Source organism: Fragaria vesca, linkage group LG2 (genome assembly GCF_000184155.1).
Source record: "Fragaria vesca subsp. vesca linkage group LG2, FraVesHawaii_1.0, whole genome shotgun sequence".
Lineage (NCBI taxonomy): Eukaryota > Viridiplantae > Streptophyta > Magnoliopsida > Rosales > Rosaceae > Fragaria > Fragaria vesca.
In genome coordinates this window covers 8,358,971-8,376,879 of record NC_020492.1, presented here as the reverse complement: position 1 = coordinate 8,376,879, position 17,909 = coordinate 8,358,971, and the positions used below count along the sequence as shown (strand labels likewise).

The 17,909-nt window shown below is 44.1% G+C and overlaps 1 protein-coding gene across 1 annotated transcript; it reads right to left on the bottom strand.

Annotated features, from left to right (window-relative positions):
- Nucleotides 1-2,969: 2,969 nt before the first annotated feature.
- LOC101291118 (formin-like protein 1-like) lies at nucleotides 2,970-6,671 on the bottom strand. Its single transcript, XM_004292275.1, has 5 exons — nucleotides 4,690-6,671; nucleotides 4,331-4,530; nucleotides 3,970-4,214; nucleotides 3,132-3,869; nucleotides 2,970-3,038 (listed from the first exon to the last, which is right to left on the bottom strand). Exons 1-5 carry the CDS (start codon nucleotides 6,669-6,671, stop codon nucleotides 2,970-2,972), a joined length of 3,234 nt encoding a protein of 1,077 aa, XP_004292323.1.
- Between the last annotated feature and the right edge of the window lie 11,238 nt (nucleotides 6,672-17,909).

The following is a 17,909-nucleotide window of genomic DNA, read 5'->3' as shown; positions in this document are numbered from 1 at the left end:
GCAGGTTTTCACCAAACTTGAAAGTTGCACGATAGAACTAAACCAATTCAAATCCTGTTCTAAGGCAATCCTCATGTTACCAGGCCATAACTCAGGTCCAGTGAGGTATGTTCTACAACTGTACATTAAAGAACAAGTGAACAGCACAGCTAAATCTTTAGCCTCAGAATGACTGCCATCAGAAGCTAAAACATGTCTTTAACTAATTCATGTTTGACAACAGGTCTCAAATACATTGTATTTTACTTTCACAGTACGCCCTGAGGTAAAAGCCACGAAAAATAGGTTTTTTTTTGGGTAGAAACTGGAAACCAAGAAAAGGCAAAAAACCGCCTTAGTTCCAGGCTTTATTAAAAGAAAATAAGATTACAAGAGGGGAGGGGAAATAACCCCAAATCTCCCAGGTAAAAGCAACTATACAAACAACTAACGAAAACAAAACTTCGGTAGACCGCAACGGTCACTATTACATTATGCCATAAAGGATGGAGGCAAATCTCACCATGTCAAACCAGAGGAGGTAGCACCATATATAGTTCGCCAAAGTATTAGCCACATGATTACCTTCACGAAAAATATGCGAAGATTTGAAATGCATTTGGGATACAGAATCTGGTTAGCAACAGAACAAGAAGCACATAGAGCGCAAGGATGCTGAGGCCCTGCTTTCATCAACATTGTGAGCAAATAAACACGAAACATGAACTTCAAAATATGTTATACAGAAGGCACTGTAGGCAGGGCCGGCCCTGAGAATTTGGGGGCTCGAAGTGAAAAAAAATTTGAGGCTCCCTACGAAAAAGTATATTTGCACCTTGAAAAAGATAATCCTACAGAAGGATACTTCCTAATTGGAGCCATATAGCACCCTGCAAAAGATAATCCTACAGAATTTTAGGCATAAACAAAGGCATGAAATCAAACATTCAATGATTCAAATACTCAAACCAAAACCTATCTCATAATCAGTCTTCCGAATTGAAATCAAAATCTTTCTCATTCTCAATTTCAAGTTCTCAACTATGAAATTGCAAAAACTATGGGATTGGACTCATTGGAGGAGGATGACAGACTTACCTGACTTATATCGGAGAGAACTTAGACTCAGAGAAATCGAGGGTTGCGGGCCTGCTGCAAGGAGACCTTGATATGAGAAATTGAGAAAGACGACAATGTCAAACAGCGACAAGCGTGACCCGTGGATCATCTGTGTACCGATACTGTCCTAACTTAACCACCTTCAAAGTGTTGAGTTTTAATTACAAAAGGCATCGGTACACAGATGATCCACGGCCCACGCTTTTCGCTGTTTGACATGGTATCAGAGGGAGTGAGTCCCTCTCTAGTTGCGTCTCCCCGAGCCCGGGTTGGTTCTTTCAGGGGTCATGGCCCTAGTTTGGTTTTTTCGAGTTCGGGGATTCTTTCGAGTTTGGGGTTCTTCAAGTTATCATGAGGAGTTTGAGGTTCTTTCAGTTGTCATGGGGCTCGGATTCAGTTTGTTAATCAGTTTCATGTGCAGACCTAAAAGTTAGGTTGTACGTGAGGGGGATTGTTGGAGAGAAAAGATCCCACATCAGGCAAGACGCGTGCGGGCGTGAGACAGTCGAATGAGTTGATGACTCGACCAAAGAGAAAGAAAGTTGTAGAAGACAAAAGTTTGCATAGGTTTAGAATAAATGTTTATTATGCCATTTATATATATATATATATATATATATATATATATATATATATATATATCTTTAGTAAATTTTTTTTTTGGGACCCTTAAATTTGGGGGCCCAAAGCATAGGCTTGTTGGGCTTTAGCCCAGGGCCGGTTCTGACTGTAGGGAAGAGGTGTGAAATAAAACCTTGAAGAAATAGGCTGTAATTTTAATTATTTTTTTATTTATTTTGCTAAGTAATGTAACTAATACACAGGTGAGGTAAGCATAATGCTCATATGTGCGTCCTCAAGTTTAGGTGCATGAAAGATATGAGCTACTATGATCCTCAGAATCGCATCTTTATCATTCCCTGATGATTTAAGTCCTATTGCAGATGGTCTCATTGTTTGCAGAACAGTAACAATAACTAAATTCGCATACATGCATCATCATTGACATCATATGGCTTACACTCTTTTACTTTGCCGACACTCATTTTCTGATAACAAAGAGAGCAGAAAATGATGTCCACATAAAATAAAAGAAGAGAATAAAAGTAGAACACTCATCGTTCCTACACTTGATAACTTTCGTTATTGGTTAAAAGACTCGGGATATACTGTAAAATGTAAAATCTGGGGGTCCAGATAAAAAAGCAAAAAACTTTGGATTTCTTCACGTGAAAAGGGAAAGAGCTAATATTTTCAATTAAGACTCAGGACCCTAAGGCCACTTTCCCTCAGAAGAATCGTTCATCCTGTTTGGATCCAAGGCTTCAAAGCATCACCAACTTTAGCTATATGAATCTTTTCCTTTAAACCCAGGACTTGTATCATGTGATGTATCCGTTAAAATGAAAATGACCTTGGATTTCCAGCATTAAAAATGTTGTCATATGCGGAACATTGCCTGCACTGCTCTTGTACATGTTGACTTGCATGACTAGACAGAAATGTCAGGTTCTTTCAGAGGTGAGAAACAAAGGGTAATTTGAAGAGAGAGCTGTAGAGAATGAATCGGTAGTTTTAATACAATGCAGATAATTTACAGAAACTATCTATCTACAGCTGTGGATTTTTTACTTCCATTAATGTTCTGGACAGCTAATTATTCCCAGACAAAATCTCCTCTGTATATATATAATCTATATAGACGCAAAATCGCTTACATGAACTTTTTACAAGTACAAATTTTGGGGGGAGAAACCAGGGAGCTATATATAAAGGCAGGCATGGACAATCCTAAAGCTTGATGAAACCACCTACTTCAGGCATTTCTTGCTAAATCAGAACCAAAATATCGTCCTCAAATGAGTCAGGGGCTAGGGAGATGACGTACTCTCATCATCGGATGAATCGTAGGGTCGCCTTCCATGGATTCCAGGAAGAACATGGGGCAGCATTGGGTTTACAGGTAGAACTTGCGGTAGCATTGGATTTACAGGAAGAACTTGCGGTAGCATTGGGTTTACTGGATAGACGTGTTGTTGTAGCATGGGGTTTACTGGAACTGGAAACTTTTGGGCATTACTAACAATGGTTCGCTTGTTGATCAGACCAACTTCTTTGCATACCCGATCAAGAACTGTTAGAAAGTCTCTGACTACCATGAAGATTCGAAATGGGTGAGCTTCTTCCCTAGCGGAGTTCCCATGGAAGTACTCCGTGATCTCCTTCACCAAGGACAAAGCAACACTTTCTTGAGCTTGAAGTCTTATAATCTCCTCCTCGGCCATTTTCATGAACATGGTCATGGACTCTGCAAATTTCCTGCTGCTTCCATCTGAGACCGTTGTCTCAGTTAATTGCACAACCTCCCCAATGTTGCTAATTCCTCTAGAAAGCTTGGAAACTTCACCGCTAAGCACATCAGAGTCCATGGCAGCAGCTTTCTTCACATTAGTGAGGTCTGAACTGAGACCTGAAACAACTGGCAGACCAAGTCTCCTACACTTGGCATCATCGTTCAAAGCTGTGTTTGAAGAAGATTGACCAGCAACGAGACGAGCACCTTCAGTTCTTATGATTTCTTGTACGACAAAATGCAAGAGCGTAGTTTTCCCATCTGCTCCCTTAACGTCAGCGAGCTTGAGGAGTGTATCAAGTTTGAAGGCATGGGCATCACCGCGGTTTGTCCCAACGTTCATTCTGTTTCCAGTCTTGAGCACAGCCTCTAAAAGCTTCAAGAACATCCTACTATTTCTCAATTCTTCACAGGCAGCCTATAGTAACAAAATGTAAGCTCAATGAGCACACAAACGTGTGACTAAAATAATGTAAGAAAAAAAATAGTTTAGTGTAAAAGAGAGGAATGGTGTTTACCTCTAGCGTTTCAAAAGACTTTTTTAGGTATTCAATTTCAGATTCAAAATTAGTCATGTAAAGCATTGCCTCAACACGTTTGAATGCAAAAGGAACATCAAGCAGTTCTTTCAGAAATTTCTCAGCAGGGCCAAGCTTAACTGGTGAGTCATCTTTGAAATCCTTCAGCTTACGCTCTTCTTCTTTGGTTGGAGCCATCTTCAGTAGACTTTCAAGTAATTCTGTTCCAAGAGCATCTGCATTACCTGCATTTATAACAAGTACCAACCACCACTATTATTTGGAATATCTAGAAACAAGATTCAACAATTCTTCAGTAAAGAAGCAGACAACTTGTTAGCAAAAAATTTGATGTATATACCTTCTAAGAGCGCTTCACAAACTTCTTCTGTGGTCACATTGAGTGCCCTAAGCAAGATTGCAATGTTCTGGGACTTTTTAGGATCGAGTACTCTGTTCTCTTGCTTAGGTGACAGAATAACTGAGCGTGGGGTTGTTTCCTTTGGATTTGGTTTGGGTGTATTTACAACGAACAACGTCTCTATCATTTCTTCATTCAATCTGTATCAGCCGACATGCTACAAATTTAGTATACAAACACAGTATACCAACCAAATAGCAACATAATTTGTAACCAAATATCACAAGTAAGTAAATAAACGTCTGCGATTCTAGTGCAATATAGGCAAAAAGAGAAACTGCAAGAGTTAGATATCTTACTTGAAAGAGCTTGATCTTAGCTGATCCCACACCATTTCACGGTCAGAGCTTGCTCTAACTTTATCCCAATGCAATGGCTTTAACTTGGGTTTCGGAATCTCCTCAATAGTCTCCAATGGTGCAGAACTCGGCGGCAGCTCCACTGGCGAAACAGAGACCCCTCCTGGGGTTTGAAACACAAAAGGCCTTGAAGGAGGTATAAGAGCAGGAGGTCTAGAGATTGGTTGGCCAGCTGGTGTTTTAGGACTTGGAGTCTCCCACAGTCTTAGTGAAGGGGGGAGTGGCGGAGGAGGAGGTGGCGGTATCAAAAGAGGCATCTTCAAAGCACCATTAAGTCTAGCTGGAGGTTCTTCAATGTGATTAGAAACACTGGAGACTTTTGGTGATGCATCTGAATTGTTCCCCAACTCTCTCTCCGGCGAAGATGACTCTGAAGAAGATGAAAAAGACTGCCTCTTTGGATCCAAATGAATAAATGATCGATCAGAAGCATTTGAAGTTCTTGGCGATGCAACTGGGCTCTTCTCTAAACCTCTCTCTGGTGATATGGAAGGAGACTTGGCCTTTTCATCAGAAGCAGCATTTGATAATCTATCTGGCGACGATGTGCAACTTGAAGACGGTGAAAACGCCGAAGCTTTTGGAGGCAAAGAAAATAGCAATACTTTTGGAGATGCCTCCTTCTCCAAATCTCTCTCCGGTGACGAAGAAAGTGAAGACAATGAAGGAGACGGCGCCGGGATTTGATCCGATGCAGGTGCAGCTCTCTCCGGTGAGGACATTGGACTCAACGAAGGCGACCGCAGATTCTGCTGCGAAACGCTCGACCTTCTCGGCGAGGATTCCGGAACATTCTCCAGCGCTCTCACCGGCGGCGAAGAAGACACCGTTTCGAAACCAAATGGCGTCGGATAATGAGGCTCAGCTCGCAATGCCTGTGTAGGCAAAGGCTGCATAACAGAAGACTCCGGAGATTTAGGAAGTGATGGTCTTCTGGGACTTAAACTAACCGCCGGAGATAGACTAATAGACTGTGACCGAGCCGGTGAACCGGAATTCGAAGAGGAGCATGAACACGACGTCGTTTCGCTGATTCTTTCCTCGAGATCACCGGCGGCGAATATTCTCCGGGATCCTGATCCAGCTCCATTGAAGCTTTCACGGCCGCCGGAAGATCCTCTCGGCGAGTAGAACTCTTCTTCTTCCTCCTCGTCTTCGTCGTCGCCGGTCCGGGCCGGTTCGGCATTGGTGCAGTTACTGAGCTTGGAGCACTGCCGGGACAGCGGCGGGAGCGGCTGGAGGTCCGGCGAGTCGACCTTCCGACCACTCTCCAACGCGCGTGAGCTCACGCGCTCGTCGATTCCGCGGGAGTTGACGAGCGTGCCGAGGTAGAGGAACTCGGAGCTGGTGGAGGAGCCGGGGCGGAGCTTGTGGGTCCCGCTGCTGGAGCGGGCATTGCTGCTGGCCTGGAAGAGGCGGCTGCTGTGGTTAAGGTCGGATCTGAACGTCTTGTCGTCGTCGTCCGGGAAGTTGCGGTTGTTGTTGCGGCGGCGGCGGCAGAGGACGAAGGCGGCGGCGGAGACGGCGACGACGGAGGAGATGACGGCGCAGACGGCGAGGGCGATGAGCTTGTGGGACTTGGAGTGGGAGGAAGGGGTCTGGGGGAGAATGAGGGAGGAGATGTTGGCGGGGAAGGAGGCGAAGGTGGCGGGGGAAGGCGGAGGAGGAGGCGGGGCGGGGTAGGTTGGGAAAAATGGGGAATCTGTAGGGGTAGAATTGGAAGAGGAAAAAGGGTACTTGGGGTTGGGGTTGGGGTTGGGGTTGGGAGGGAGAGAAGGGGGAGAAGGGGCGGGAGGGGAAGCAGGAGGAAGAGAGTCTTGGGGTAAAAGGGGCTGGTGGAGGATCCTCCGGTGAGGGGCTACAAAGGGTGGCGAGCAGAATAAGAAGAGGAGGAGGAAGAAGAAGGAGGAGGAGGAGGGCATTGTGGTTGCAGAGGAGACTCCAGAGTGTAGCGGTGGTTGTTTCACTTGTCAGTGAGGGTGAGACAGAAAGAGAGAGAGAGGAGGAAGGAGGTTGTGGAATTAAGAAATGTGAAAAGGTTGAATCTGGGGAGTGAAAGGGGAAAAGGGGTGGAGGGGATTAGAAAAATGGGGGAGTTGGTCTGCTGTTGTGTTGGTGGTGATGGTGGTGCAGGGGAAGATGCATCCAGCTAAGATTCTGTTTTGGAGTTGGACTACTGTTCTTTTGCTGCTTCTCAGTTCTCACTGAGTGTGCACTTTGACTTGCCCCTTGCTATGTTGGGTTTTTGTTTGCTTTTGGTAAAAAATTTAAATATGATATGTTGGTATCTCTTTTGTATATGGTAAATACTAATTACTATGTACTAGTTCACCAATGAGGCATATGATTTAGGAGAGAAACAATTGAATTCCTTTCTTCTTCTTTTTTCTTTGAATAAAGTTTTAAGTTCAAGTTAATATAAATTTTACTTTTCATATCTTTCATAAGATTCAATGAAAATTCACAAATTCTTGTTTATTTATGTTTCTCGATATGAGACCTCTTATTTTGTGCCCGATGAAAATGATTGAACATAATTACTTTCGATGTTTCGCTTCTAAAAATGTTGGTGGAACTGATTTTTGTTTCGATTTTGAAGTTTTTGGTTGAGTCTCAACATATTCAACTCTTAGAGCTCTTAAATCTAAATTCATCTCTAGTTATGATATATTCAAATAGAAGCAACTCTTGAAGTGTTTGACTAGTTGTGGGTTGTTGAATCACATAATGCCATATACTTGCCTCGTAGTGTTAGTGTGTTACTGGTTTGTTGTCTTTGCCGTTATTGTCTACACATTGTGTCACTTAGATGTGCAATGAGTGATTGTTGAACTAACTGATATGGCATGTCTTTGATCGCCCTTCCCTATCTTCACCCACCCATATCCTTTGATACTCAAAATATAATCATTAATATCGAGATGAGGATTAGAGAGGCAGTCTCTATATGGGTGATCAACACAAACATTTGGTGCCATTGAATCCCCTTCTTTCAACACATAAACATTTAAATCATCTAACATCAAACTCTTTAAGATTTGATCGATCGGTAATCATACGTAATTTGCTCAAATCTTATGTAATCAAATAATCAATCGCCATGAACCCACCCACGTACTCATAAAATCGTACGTAATATACCACTAATTTTCGTCTATATACGATTTTGGACTACGGCTAATATTTCAAGTTCAAATTCCTAAATCAATTTCCAATTTTTCATATAGAACAAAGTGGTGGGCAATATATAGACTCCAAATAGATTAGATGTTAAAAGAAACACACTATCAACCGTAAAGTAAGCATCAAAAAGTAATAAGAACAAGTAATAATATGCAATAAACGCCGGTACATGCAAATAGCGGGAATGGCGCCCGAGATTTCAGGGCGGAGGTCAACAAAAACGGTCTTTATGGTCTTCTACTTTTCCCACTGCAAGCATGCACCATCACCTCCACCACCCCATGCATGTATAAAGGTTGACGTAACCCAGATCACTACTGCTCTACTGCTTTGTGTCACCCCCGCCGGCGATGACGCCTGCCGATTATGTTTACTCTAAACCGGAACAATAACCAATGCCACAGTACCACCGTCTTAAAACGCACGATCATCAGAAAACTTCAAACTCCACAAAGCCCTAGTTTGATCGAATCAATGGATCTGCAAACATAAACCCTAGTTCGAGAGAATCATGCAGCTAGAGCTTTTGTCTCTGCTTTTTCGCAAAACCAGAATGATGAGAAAAACCCACAGCCTCAGCCCTCATGTGACCTCCATGTTAGATAGATCAATGCACAATATTGGGCAATATTATGAGCTGAAGATTACACAAAAAGTTGAGAAATGATTATGAGGATGGCCTATTGGCCTTGGCTTCTTCTGCACAGGAGTATGCATACGAAAGCAAAGCACTGATCGATATCATAATACTAATAATGTGTAAAATTTTGTAAGAACATGGAAACTGTGGAGCACCGACACTTACAAAAAAAGGGGCATTATTATTCATTTGAAGCAAGCACACTTGTATTTTTATTGTTCTAGTTATACTCGAGTACAATAGTTGGTCAATATTATTGGCATTGTAGTACCAAATTTAGCCATCCAATGGGAGACTGCACGATTGCTGAAACAATGGAAACTTGAAGAAGGTACATTTTACATTGGAACCCTAATTCTTATTTGCCTTTTTCGTAAATTAATCCAAGTGTTTATGTTAGTTTAATTATGGATCTGCCACAACCCAAGATACCATTCATCCTCCTCTTTGTTTAATATGATCTGTCTATATGTAATGCCCTTCCTCTCTGTCTTGGCCACAGGTTTCTCAGAATTATAAAAATTTAGATATCTTGAAGAGATGTTATAGTTATTCTATTGCAACCCGATTGAGTGATTATTGTGTGATGATTTTTATATTTAAGGTTTTGTGCTGGTGCGATATTGAGCCGACCTCATCAAGTGTTTCAAAAACAATGACATATGCTCACATCTGGAGTAACCCCGGGGTTTGGGGTCATTGTGTATTTGTGTTCATCGAAGAAAAAAAAAAACTTCCGGGTCATTGTTAAACGTAAACTAATACAGTCAAATTTTGGATTTTAACCACCATACAAATATCTATGAACTTGTTCTATTCTTTTTTTTTTTTTTACAACCGCACACCATACATATGTCAGTGAAGTTTGAACTTATGACCTCAAAGTTGTTAACTAAACACTTAAGCCAACCAGACCACAGCTCACTAGCTCATTACACTACTAGAATAAAAGACTTGGGTGCCGAAATAGTTTTGTCTCGTGAATGCTACTTTTCATCGCTTAATGTCTAAACTTTTCATCGCTTAATGTCTAAGTATTTAGACAACAAAACCTTCATGGTTTAAGTGTCATGGCCTCAACCTGGTGACGTAAAAACTTAGGCGACAAAATAAAATGTTTCGTCGCCCCTAAATTGTTACTTAAGCGACGAATAATATTTCGTGCTCTTACACTAAGGAGAGGATAACTAGTACACTTAGTCGTCAGAACTTTTCGTCCCCTAATACTGTGGTGACGACTCTTATTATTTTTGTCTCGAGATTTTTAATTACTTAGGAGACAAAAGTTTTTTATTTCGTCGACTCAGGTCCAACCAAGGGCTAGAGGGTGACCTTGGAAGAATTGGCAAAGCTAAAAAAATCGTTACCATAAGTCAAAACACATCCAATTAACTTGCAGTGTCGAAAGGGCAATAGAGGATTGAAGATCAGTTGTCCTCATTTCCATAGGTAAACTAATAGTATCAAATGTCCTACAAGAAGAAAACCTCTGTAGATCGACTAATTTTGACTCACATAGATAACTAACGAACCGAAGATATAATTCCAGTGCTGTTTGAAATATGTTAGGATCATTCCTAACCCTCAGCCCAATCCTTAAAGCCCATCAGCCCAATCTACCTTCATTATATGATCCCTCATGTACAGTTGCGTCTTCTTGTGGCAACAACTCAGTTCCCAATTTGCAGCAACCCAGCCCCCAATAAGAGTATGCAACTTATGTTTTGTCTCTCAAGGCAGTGCCTAGTTTGTTGGCATTCTAGTAATAGTGGTCCTTGCCAACTGTAACGTTTGAATTCATCAACCCACCTATATGTAAGGAACTTCCTATCCTAGAGAGGGCATCAATGAAATGAATTCGATTTAGTTTCTTTATTTTCCCTTTCCGTTGTTCTTCGAGCTTATCATCTGGTATCCAGAGCCAGAGTTTGGAGGGTCTCCGATGAGGAACCTCCAAGTTTCAAACCCATCCTCCACCCACCCCACATCTGCCTTAGTCCCACCCATCCCACCACCTCACAATGACAACATCCAGTAACCAAACCGCTCAGCAGTACCTCTTTCCACCAACCATTTAGCCACTTTTTAGGCTATCGTCGATGGCCTTCAATCTCAATATGATGATGTGCAGCACGTCATCGCGGCAATAGCACGTAGCCAAACTCACATGAATCACCAGTTTGCTGTTATCCAAAACATCATTCTCAATCGGTGGGAAAATCACCCCTCCTCAACAGCACCACAATCCACTGTTGTTACCCCGTCGGCCGCCCCCATCATCCATAGTTTGGAGCCTTACTCGCCACCTACACCTCCCTCACACTCACTGACCTTTGGGTCCTTCTCTCTGGCGCCAACTACACCTCACCTCAGTCTCCCTCAACCCACACTCACTTTATTCACACCTCCCCCACTCACTTATAACACCTCCTCTCACCATCCTCACATGAGTTCAGCTCCACCACAGTACTCGACCATCTCTTCACCCCATCCATCCCTTCACCAACCGCACATCAACTACAATCCACCACCACCAAACCCTCCAAACAACACCTATTTTCCCCCTCCACCAAATCCCATTCCCGAACACCATCACTACCGACCCCCGCGAGTTGAACTACCACATTTCAATGGTGACGACGTGGTCGGCTGGATAACCTTGGCAGAGCGCTACTTGCGAGTTCATCACGTACCGCCCTTCGATCGCGTTCAAACCGCAGCGTTACACTTTGGCAATGACGCTTCAGTTTGGATGAGCGCTTATGAGCTCCGCCACCCCAACCCGACATGGGACTAGTTTGTGGCAGCCCTCATCTCTCGTTTTGGCGGCGGCACTCCATCCAACTTCAAGAGCGCCCTCTCCCACCTACAACAGGCTAGGTCTGTCGACGATTTCATTCTTGCTTTCACCAAGCTCTCTTGTCGCGCTCCAGATTGCCCCGACAATGAACTTGGGCACATCTTCATTGGGGGTCTGCGCCCCGAGCTTCAGCAAGACATCCAATTGTCGAACCCTACCACCCTAGACGAGGCACAACGCCTTGCACGCTTGATTGAGGCGCGCAACACTGAGCTTCGCCATTCCCAGCCTTACAAACCCCGCATCTTTTCCAACCCATTCCCCAACCGTTTCCACACAACCTCCCTTCCCACCTCACATCCACCCGCTACCCGCCTACCCCCAACAAACCCCACACCTCCCACTACCAGAACACACCTTCCCACTCCACCACAAAACACCAATCCTCATTCCCCTTTCCGCCTCCTTTCCACTGCAGAACAGAGAGAAAGGCGAGCCAAAAACCTTTGCTTCAACTGCGATGAGCAGTATTCCGCCACCCATATGTGCAAACGGCCGTTTATGGCCATCCTCGACTTCGCCCAACCACCTGACGAGTACCCGGAGGTTGACACCGACCCACCGTTGGTTACCGAGGAGCCAGCCCTTGATTCCTCCGAGCCCCTTTACCCACTTCACGCCATCACCAACACAAAGCTCTGTGATATGATGCATTTCAAGGGCTCCATTGACAATGTCACCATTAACAACTTCATTGATTGCGGGGCCGCAATGAACTTCCTCAACCCGGTTGTCATCAACAAATTAGGGCTGCCAATTGCCCCAGTCGGGCCTTTTCGATTCACAGCTGCATCAGGCCATTCACTCACTCCTTCCGGGGCGCACACAACGTCACGGTACAATCCCAAGCCTACAGTTTCACCGACTCCTTCCTTTTGTTGGCGGTGATTGGCTGCGACCTTGTATTGGGGGCACAGTGGCTGGAAACCTTGGGATTTATTGGTTGGCACTTCCGCGACAAACTCATTGCCTTTGTGGTGGATGGCCAGCGCCATATTTTGCGCGATAAAACCTCCAACCCAGAGGCTGACATCGATGCTGCCGACATCTTTGGACCTCATTCCACACAAGCAGCTTAAGTCTTTCTCCCCTCCCTTTGCCATTTTGGCCGCAGCTGCGCCACCAGCGCATCCACCAGAAATCATCCTTCTTCTCCAGTAGTTTGGGCCTCTTTTTGACACCCCAGTGGGCCTTCCTCCCCACAGAGCCATCAACCATAGGATTCCGCTCTTTCCTAATTGCGGGCCGGTCAATGTTCGTCCTTACACTTATGGTCACTCCCAAAAGTCTGAACTTGAAGCCCAAGTCACCACCATGCTAGCTCAAGGCATCATTCGCCCGAGTTCTAGCCCATTCTCGTCACCGGTGCTTCTTGTGCGCAAGAAAGACGACAATTGGCGCTTTTGTGTGGATTACTGGGAGTTGAATGCGGTCACGGTCAAAGATCGTTTTCCGATTCCCGTGGCCGATGAACTATTTGCCGAGTTACATGGGTCTTTCGTTTGTACCAAGCTTGACCTCCGGTCCGGTTATCATCAAATTCGGATGCACGAGACCGACACCTACAAGACCGCATTCCGCACACACGATGGACACTACGAATTTGTGGTAATGCCTTTTGGTCTCCCGAATGCTCCATCCACTTTTCAAAGCCTAAGAAATGGTACATTTCGCCCCCTCCTTCGTAAAGGCGTGCTCGTTTTTTTTTATGACATATTGGTGTATAGCAAGGATTTTGAATTCCATTTGATACTTTTGGAAATGGTTTTACGCATCTTGCAATCTAACCAATTGTTTGTTAAGTTCTCCAAATGTGAGTTTGCTCAATCAAGTGTGCACTATTTGGGTCATATAGTCTCAGCCCAAGGCGTTTCAATGGACCCAGAAAAAATCAGTTGCATTGTCAACTGGCCTAAGCCCAAGACAATTAAAGCATTGAGAGGATTTCTAGGTCTGGCGGGGTACTACCGCCGTTTTGTTAGGCATTTCAGCCTCATTGCACGTCCTCTCACTGATATGCTCAAGAAGGAGAGCTTTGCATGGTCGCCGGCTTCCGAGCAAGCTTTCGTCGATCTCAAATCAGCCATCACCTCATCTTCGGTCTTAGCTTTGCCCAACTTCAATGAGTTCTTCATCGAAACAGATGCTAGTGGATTAGGGATCGGTGCCGTGCTCTCTCAAAGCAAACACCCTATCAAATTCCTCAGTCAGGCTCTCTCTTCACACAACCAATTGCTCTCTACATATGAGAAGGAGATGTTGGCAATGCTACATGCGATTTCTAAATGGCGACAGTATCTTTTGGGTCACCACTTCACCATCATCACCGATCACCAACCTTTGGTACACATGTTTCAGCAGCGGGTTCACACTCCGGTACAGCAGAAGTGGATCTCCAAACTCTTGGGCTTCGATTATGCGGTCCAATACCGAGCGGGTAAGTTGAACGCTGTGGATGATACCTTGTCCCGTCGTGCAGAATTTCTCAGTATTCAGGGCATCTCAGCCCCCATCTTTGATTGCCTTCCGGCAATTAACCAGGCTTGCCGCTCTGACATGGATGCCAGCGCCATCATCCGTGCCTTGGAAATAGGTGGCCCTATACCGGCGCGATTTTCACTTACTGCCGATCGCCTCATGTACAAGGACAGTTGTTCCTGCCACTTCTAATTGGCGCCCTAAGATCTTGTTTGAGTTCCATGATACTCTCACAGCCGGCCATTCCGGTTTCCTCAGAACTTTCAAGAGATTGACACACAATTTTGCATGGCCTGGAGTTCGCCGAGATGTTAAGAAGTATGTGGCATCATGTGATCAGTGTCAGCGAGTCAATTCGGAGCACCGCCACCCCTCCGGTCTTCTCCAACCACTTCTTATTCCTGACATAATTTGGACAAATATTGCAATGAATTTCGTCGATGGGTTACCGGCCTCTGATGGCAAGACCTCTATTTTGGTAGTTGTTGATCGGTTGTCCAAATATGGTCATTTTGTGCCAATCAATCATCCTTATACTGCTGCTCAAGTCGTCGAGGTGTTCACCAAAGAGATATTTCGGCTCCATGGCATGCCCAAGACTATTGTTAATGATCAGGACAGGGTGTTTATCTCCAATTTCTGGGAGCATTTTTTCAAGCTTCAGGGCACGAAACTTTGCCGGAGCTCTGCTTACCACCCCCAGAGTGACGGTCAATCTGAGGTACTCAACCGCACCTTGGAACATTACTTGCGATGTTTTGTTAGTGACCGACCGAACTCCTGGGTTGATCTACTACACTGGACCGAATGGTGGTACAACTCCACTTTCCATTCAGCCATCAAAATGTCCCCCTTTCAGGCAGTCTATGGGATTCCACCTCCTTCGATCCAGCATTACATTCCGGGCACTACGACCAATCATGCGATGAATGTGGCTTTGCAAGATCGCGATGAGCTGTTGCGCGCAACCTCAAAGATCATCTCACCTTAGCTCAGAATCAAATGAAGCAACAAGCTAATAAGAAACGCACTGATCAGTCATTTGAGATTGGCGACTGGGTGTTTTTGAAATTGCACCCTTATCGACAACAATCTTTGGTACACCGCCCTTCATAGAAGCTTGCCCCTCGCTTTTATGGACCCTTCCAGATTGCTGCAAAGGTTGGTTCAGTTGCCTACAAGCTCCTTCTACCAGACAATTACAAGTTGCACCCCATTTTTCATGTGTCTCTTCTTAAACGCCGTATTGGTAATCACACACCGGTTGCTTCTACATTGCCTCAATTTGATGATCATGGCATCATTGAGTGGAAACCAGAGCGTGTGCTCGACATGGCTATCTTCACCAAGCATCGGCGCCCAATTATGAAATGGCTTGTGGCTTGGCAGGGACTTCCTATGGAAGATGTGACTTGGGAGGAAGCTCATGCCATGGTTCGCAGGTTTCCCAACTTTCAAGTGTGAGGACAAGCTTATTCTTATGGGGGGAGGACTTGTTAGGATCATTCCTAACCCTCAGCCCAATCCGTCAAGCCCATAAGCCCATCAGCCCAATCTACCTTCATCATGTGATCCCTCATGTACAGTTGCGTCTTCTTGTGGCAGCAACTCAGTTCCCAGTTTGCAGCAACCCAGCCCCCAGTAAGAGTCTGCAGCTTATGTTTTGTCTCTCTAGGCAGTGCCTAGTTTGTTAGCATTCTAGTAGTAGTGGTCCTTGCCAACTGTAACGTTTGAATTCATCAACCCACCTATATGTAAGGAACTTCCTCTCCGGGAGAGGGCATCAATGAAATGAATTCAGTTTAATTTCTTTATTTTCCCTTTCCGTTGTTCTTCGAGCTTATCAAAATAAGAGAGGGAAGCAGCTAGGTTATTTACGATACAACTGTGTCCTACTTAATACAACAAATTCATGGAGGGCTTGTGGACTGTTGTTCCTTTCAATGCTGGAAGCAGAGAGCAGAGCGAGCAACGAGAGGAAGAGAAAGAAGGAAGACAGTGGCCATCATGATCCCCTTCCAACCTATGAAGAAACCTCGTTTGTTGCTATTGTTGCATGCTTGAGGATCAGGTCACCCTCTGCCCCTTATTTTTTTCTCTGCAAAGTAAGCATGGAATAGTACTAAGAAATCAATTCCCACATAAATTCAATGTGGATCGATGGGGAAGTCTTTCATGAAGTAGCCTGTGATCGATATACTAATTTCGTTATCGTATATTATATTTGTTCTTCTCTTTTGTGCACCATAAAATTTACATGTAAACTAGTTAAAATTTACCTGACTTTTCATTGATGTCCCTAATGAGGTCGATATTTCCTTCAATTCCATTTTGGAAGCATTGGAAGGTTATTCCCTCCAATGGGTCAAAGCGTATTGTTGATGAAACTCCAGCTCGAAGAAAACAAGGATCGTCCACAAGTTCGGTACTAGTTATCTCTTCTGGATCTTTGTCATCGTAGTAAACAAGCTGGATGCCACACTCCTTGACCTTGAAATCAGATTTTGTATATATTAGAATAGTCATCTCATCACCGCCTTTCAGTCGATTCCCAAATCTCCAGTGACTTAACCAGATCACATCTTTTCCCTCTCGAGGAACACCAAAATATTTTGGACCATGGATCCACTTCAGACCGCTGCTGTTATTACTCACAACAGTAATTGTCGGATATTCTGAACCATCAATGTTGACAACATTGGTTATAAGATTGGAATCGTTGTTGTTGGATTTTGTTACGACTGAGAAGATATTTAGCCCTCGTATGTTGAGATTGGGAAGTAAAGGCACAGTGAAAGATATAGAGGACCCTCTGCTTCTATGGCTGAACTGACCTGGAACTTGGTCTCGAGGAAGGAATGTGCTGAATATACCATGTTCAAAGAGTCCCTGTGTCATGGAAATCAGATATGAGAGAGAGAGAGAGAGAGAGAGACCTGAACGGGCCGCATTCCCTTCCATTCGTTGTAATCCCAAAAGGAGTATTCCATCCAAATGGCTTCTAGGAATTCCAGGTTGTCCAAGCTTAAAAGGTTTAGCATTTCTTTATCAACTTTTTCAATGCCTTCCAACTTATACCAATCCTGAATCTCAACAAGTTTATAATTCCAACCAAAATGTCTACTTCCTTCTCTGGGAGTTGACTGATATGTTATTTTTTCCAGTGACGTGCACTCGACCACTTTCAAGTGATGTGATTTTGCTGGTAGCCCTTCAAGTGATTTGAGCTCCGTACAATCGTCCAAAACACGATTACTTGGAGGCCATTAAGACATATGCTATCCGGTAGCCTAGAAATTGGGTTCCCACTGAGATCCAGTGATTGCAATGAGAATAGATTAGCAACATCCACTGGAAAATCATCATCCAAAAGATTGTAGTTTCTTAGACTCAATTTTACTAAATTCTGCAGAAGATAGGAAGCCCAAGAAATTACTGGCATCGGGTTTGAGCACATTTCTACCTCCATGGTGGTAGTGACTAGCAGTCGATGTATTGGAACTCCGTCTGCTTGAAACACTTTCAACGACTGCATCTTCATCACTTCTGTCGGAAACTCTCTAAGACTTGAGCAACCAGAGATATCGAGTGTTTCAAGGAGGGTTAAGATAGAAATGTTCTCCGGAAGCTTCCTAAGAAATTTGCAGTCTTTCACACTCAAATAAATAAGCTTCTGCAGGACTCTGATGGATTCATGGACATTTATCAATCGTGTACAGTCTTCAAGAATGAGTCTCTCTAGATTAGGGATACATGAGAAGTCAGGGGTTTCAGTAAAGTCATGAGAGTGGCTGAGATTTAAGATTTTTAGTGATGGGAGATACTGCACACACTACCAGGACAAGCACTTTAGCCGACGAAAATTTTTCGTCGCCCTGTCAGCTTAATTCGTCGGCTAAGATCTTAGCCGACGACCTTTCGTCGGCTAAGATTTCGTCGGGAAAAGCTCGTCTGTGGTGACTTTAGCCGACGACTACAGGTATAAGTCGTCGGTCTACT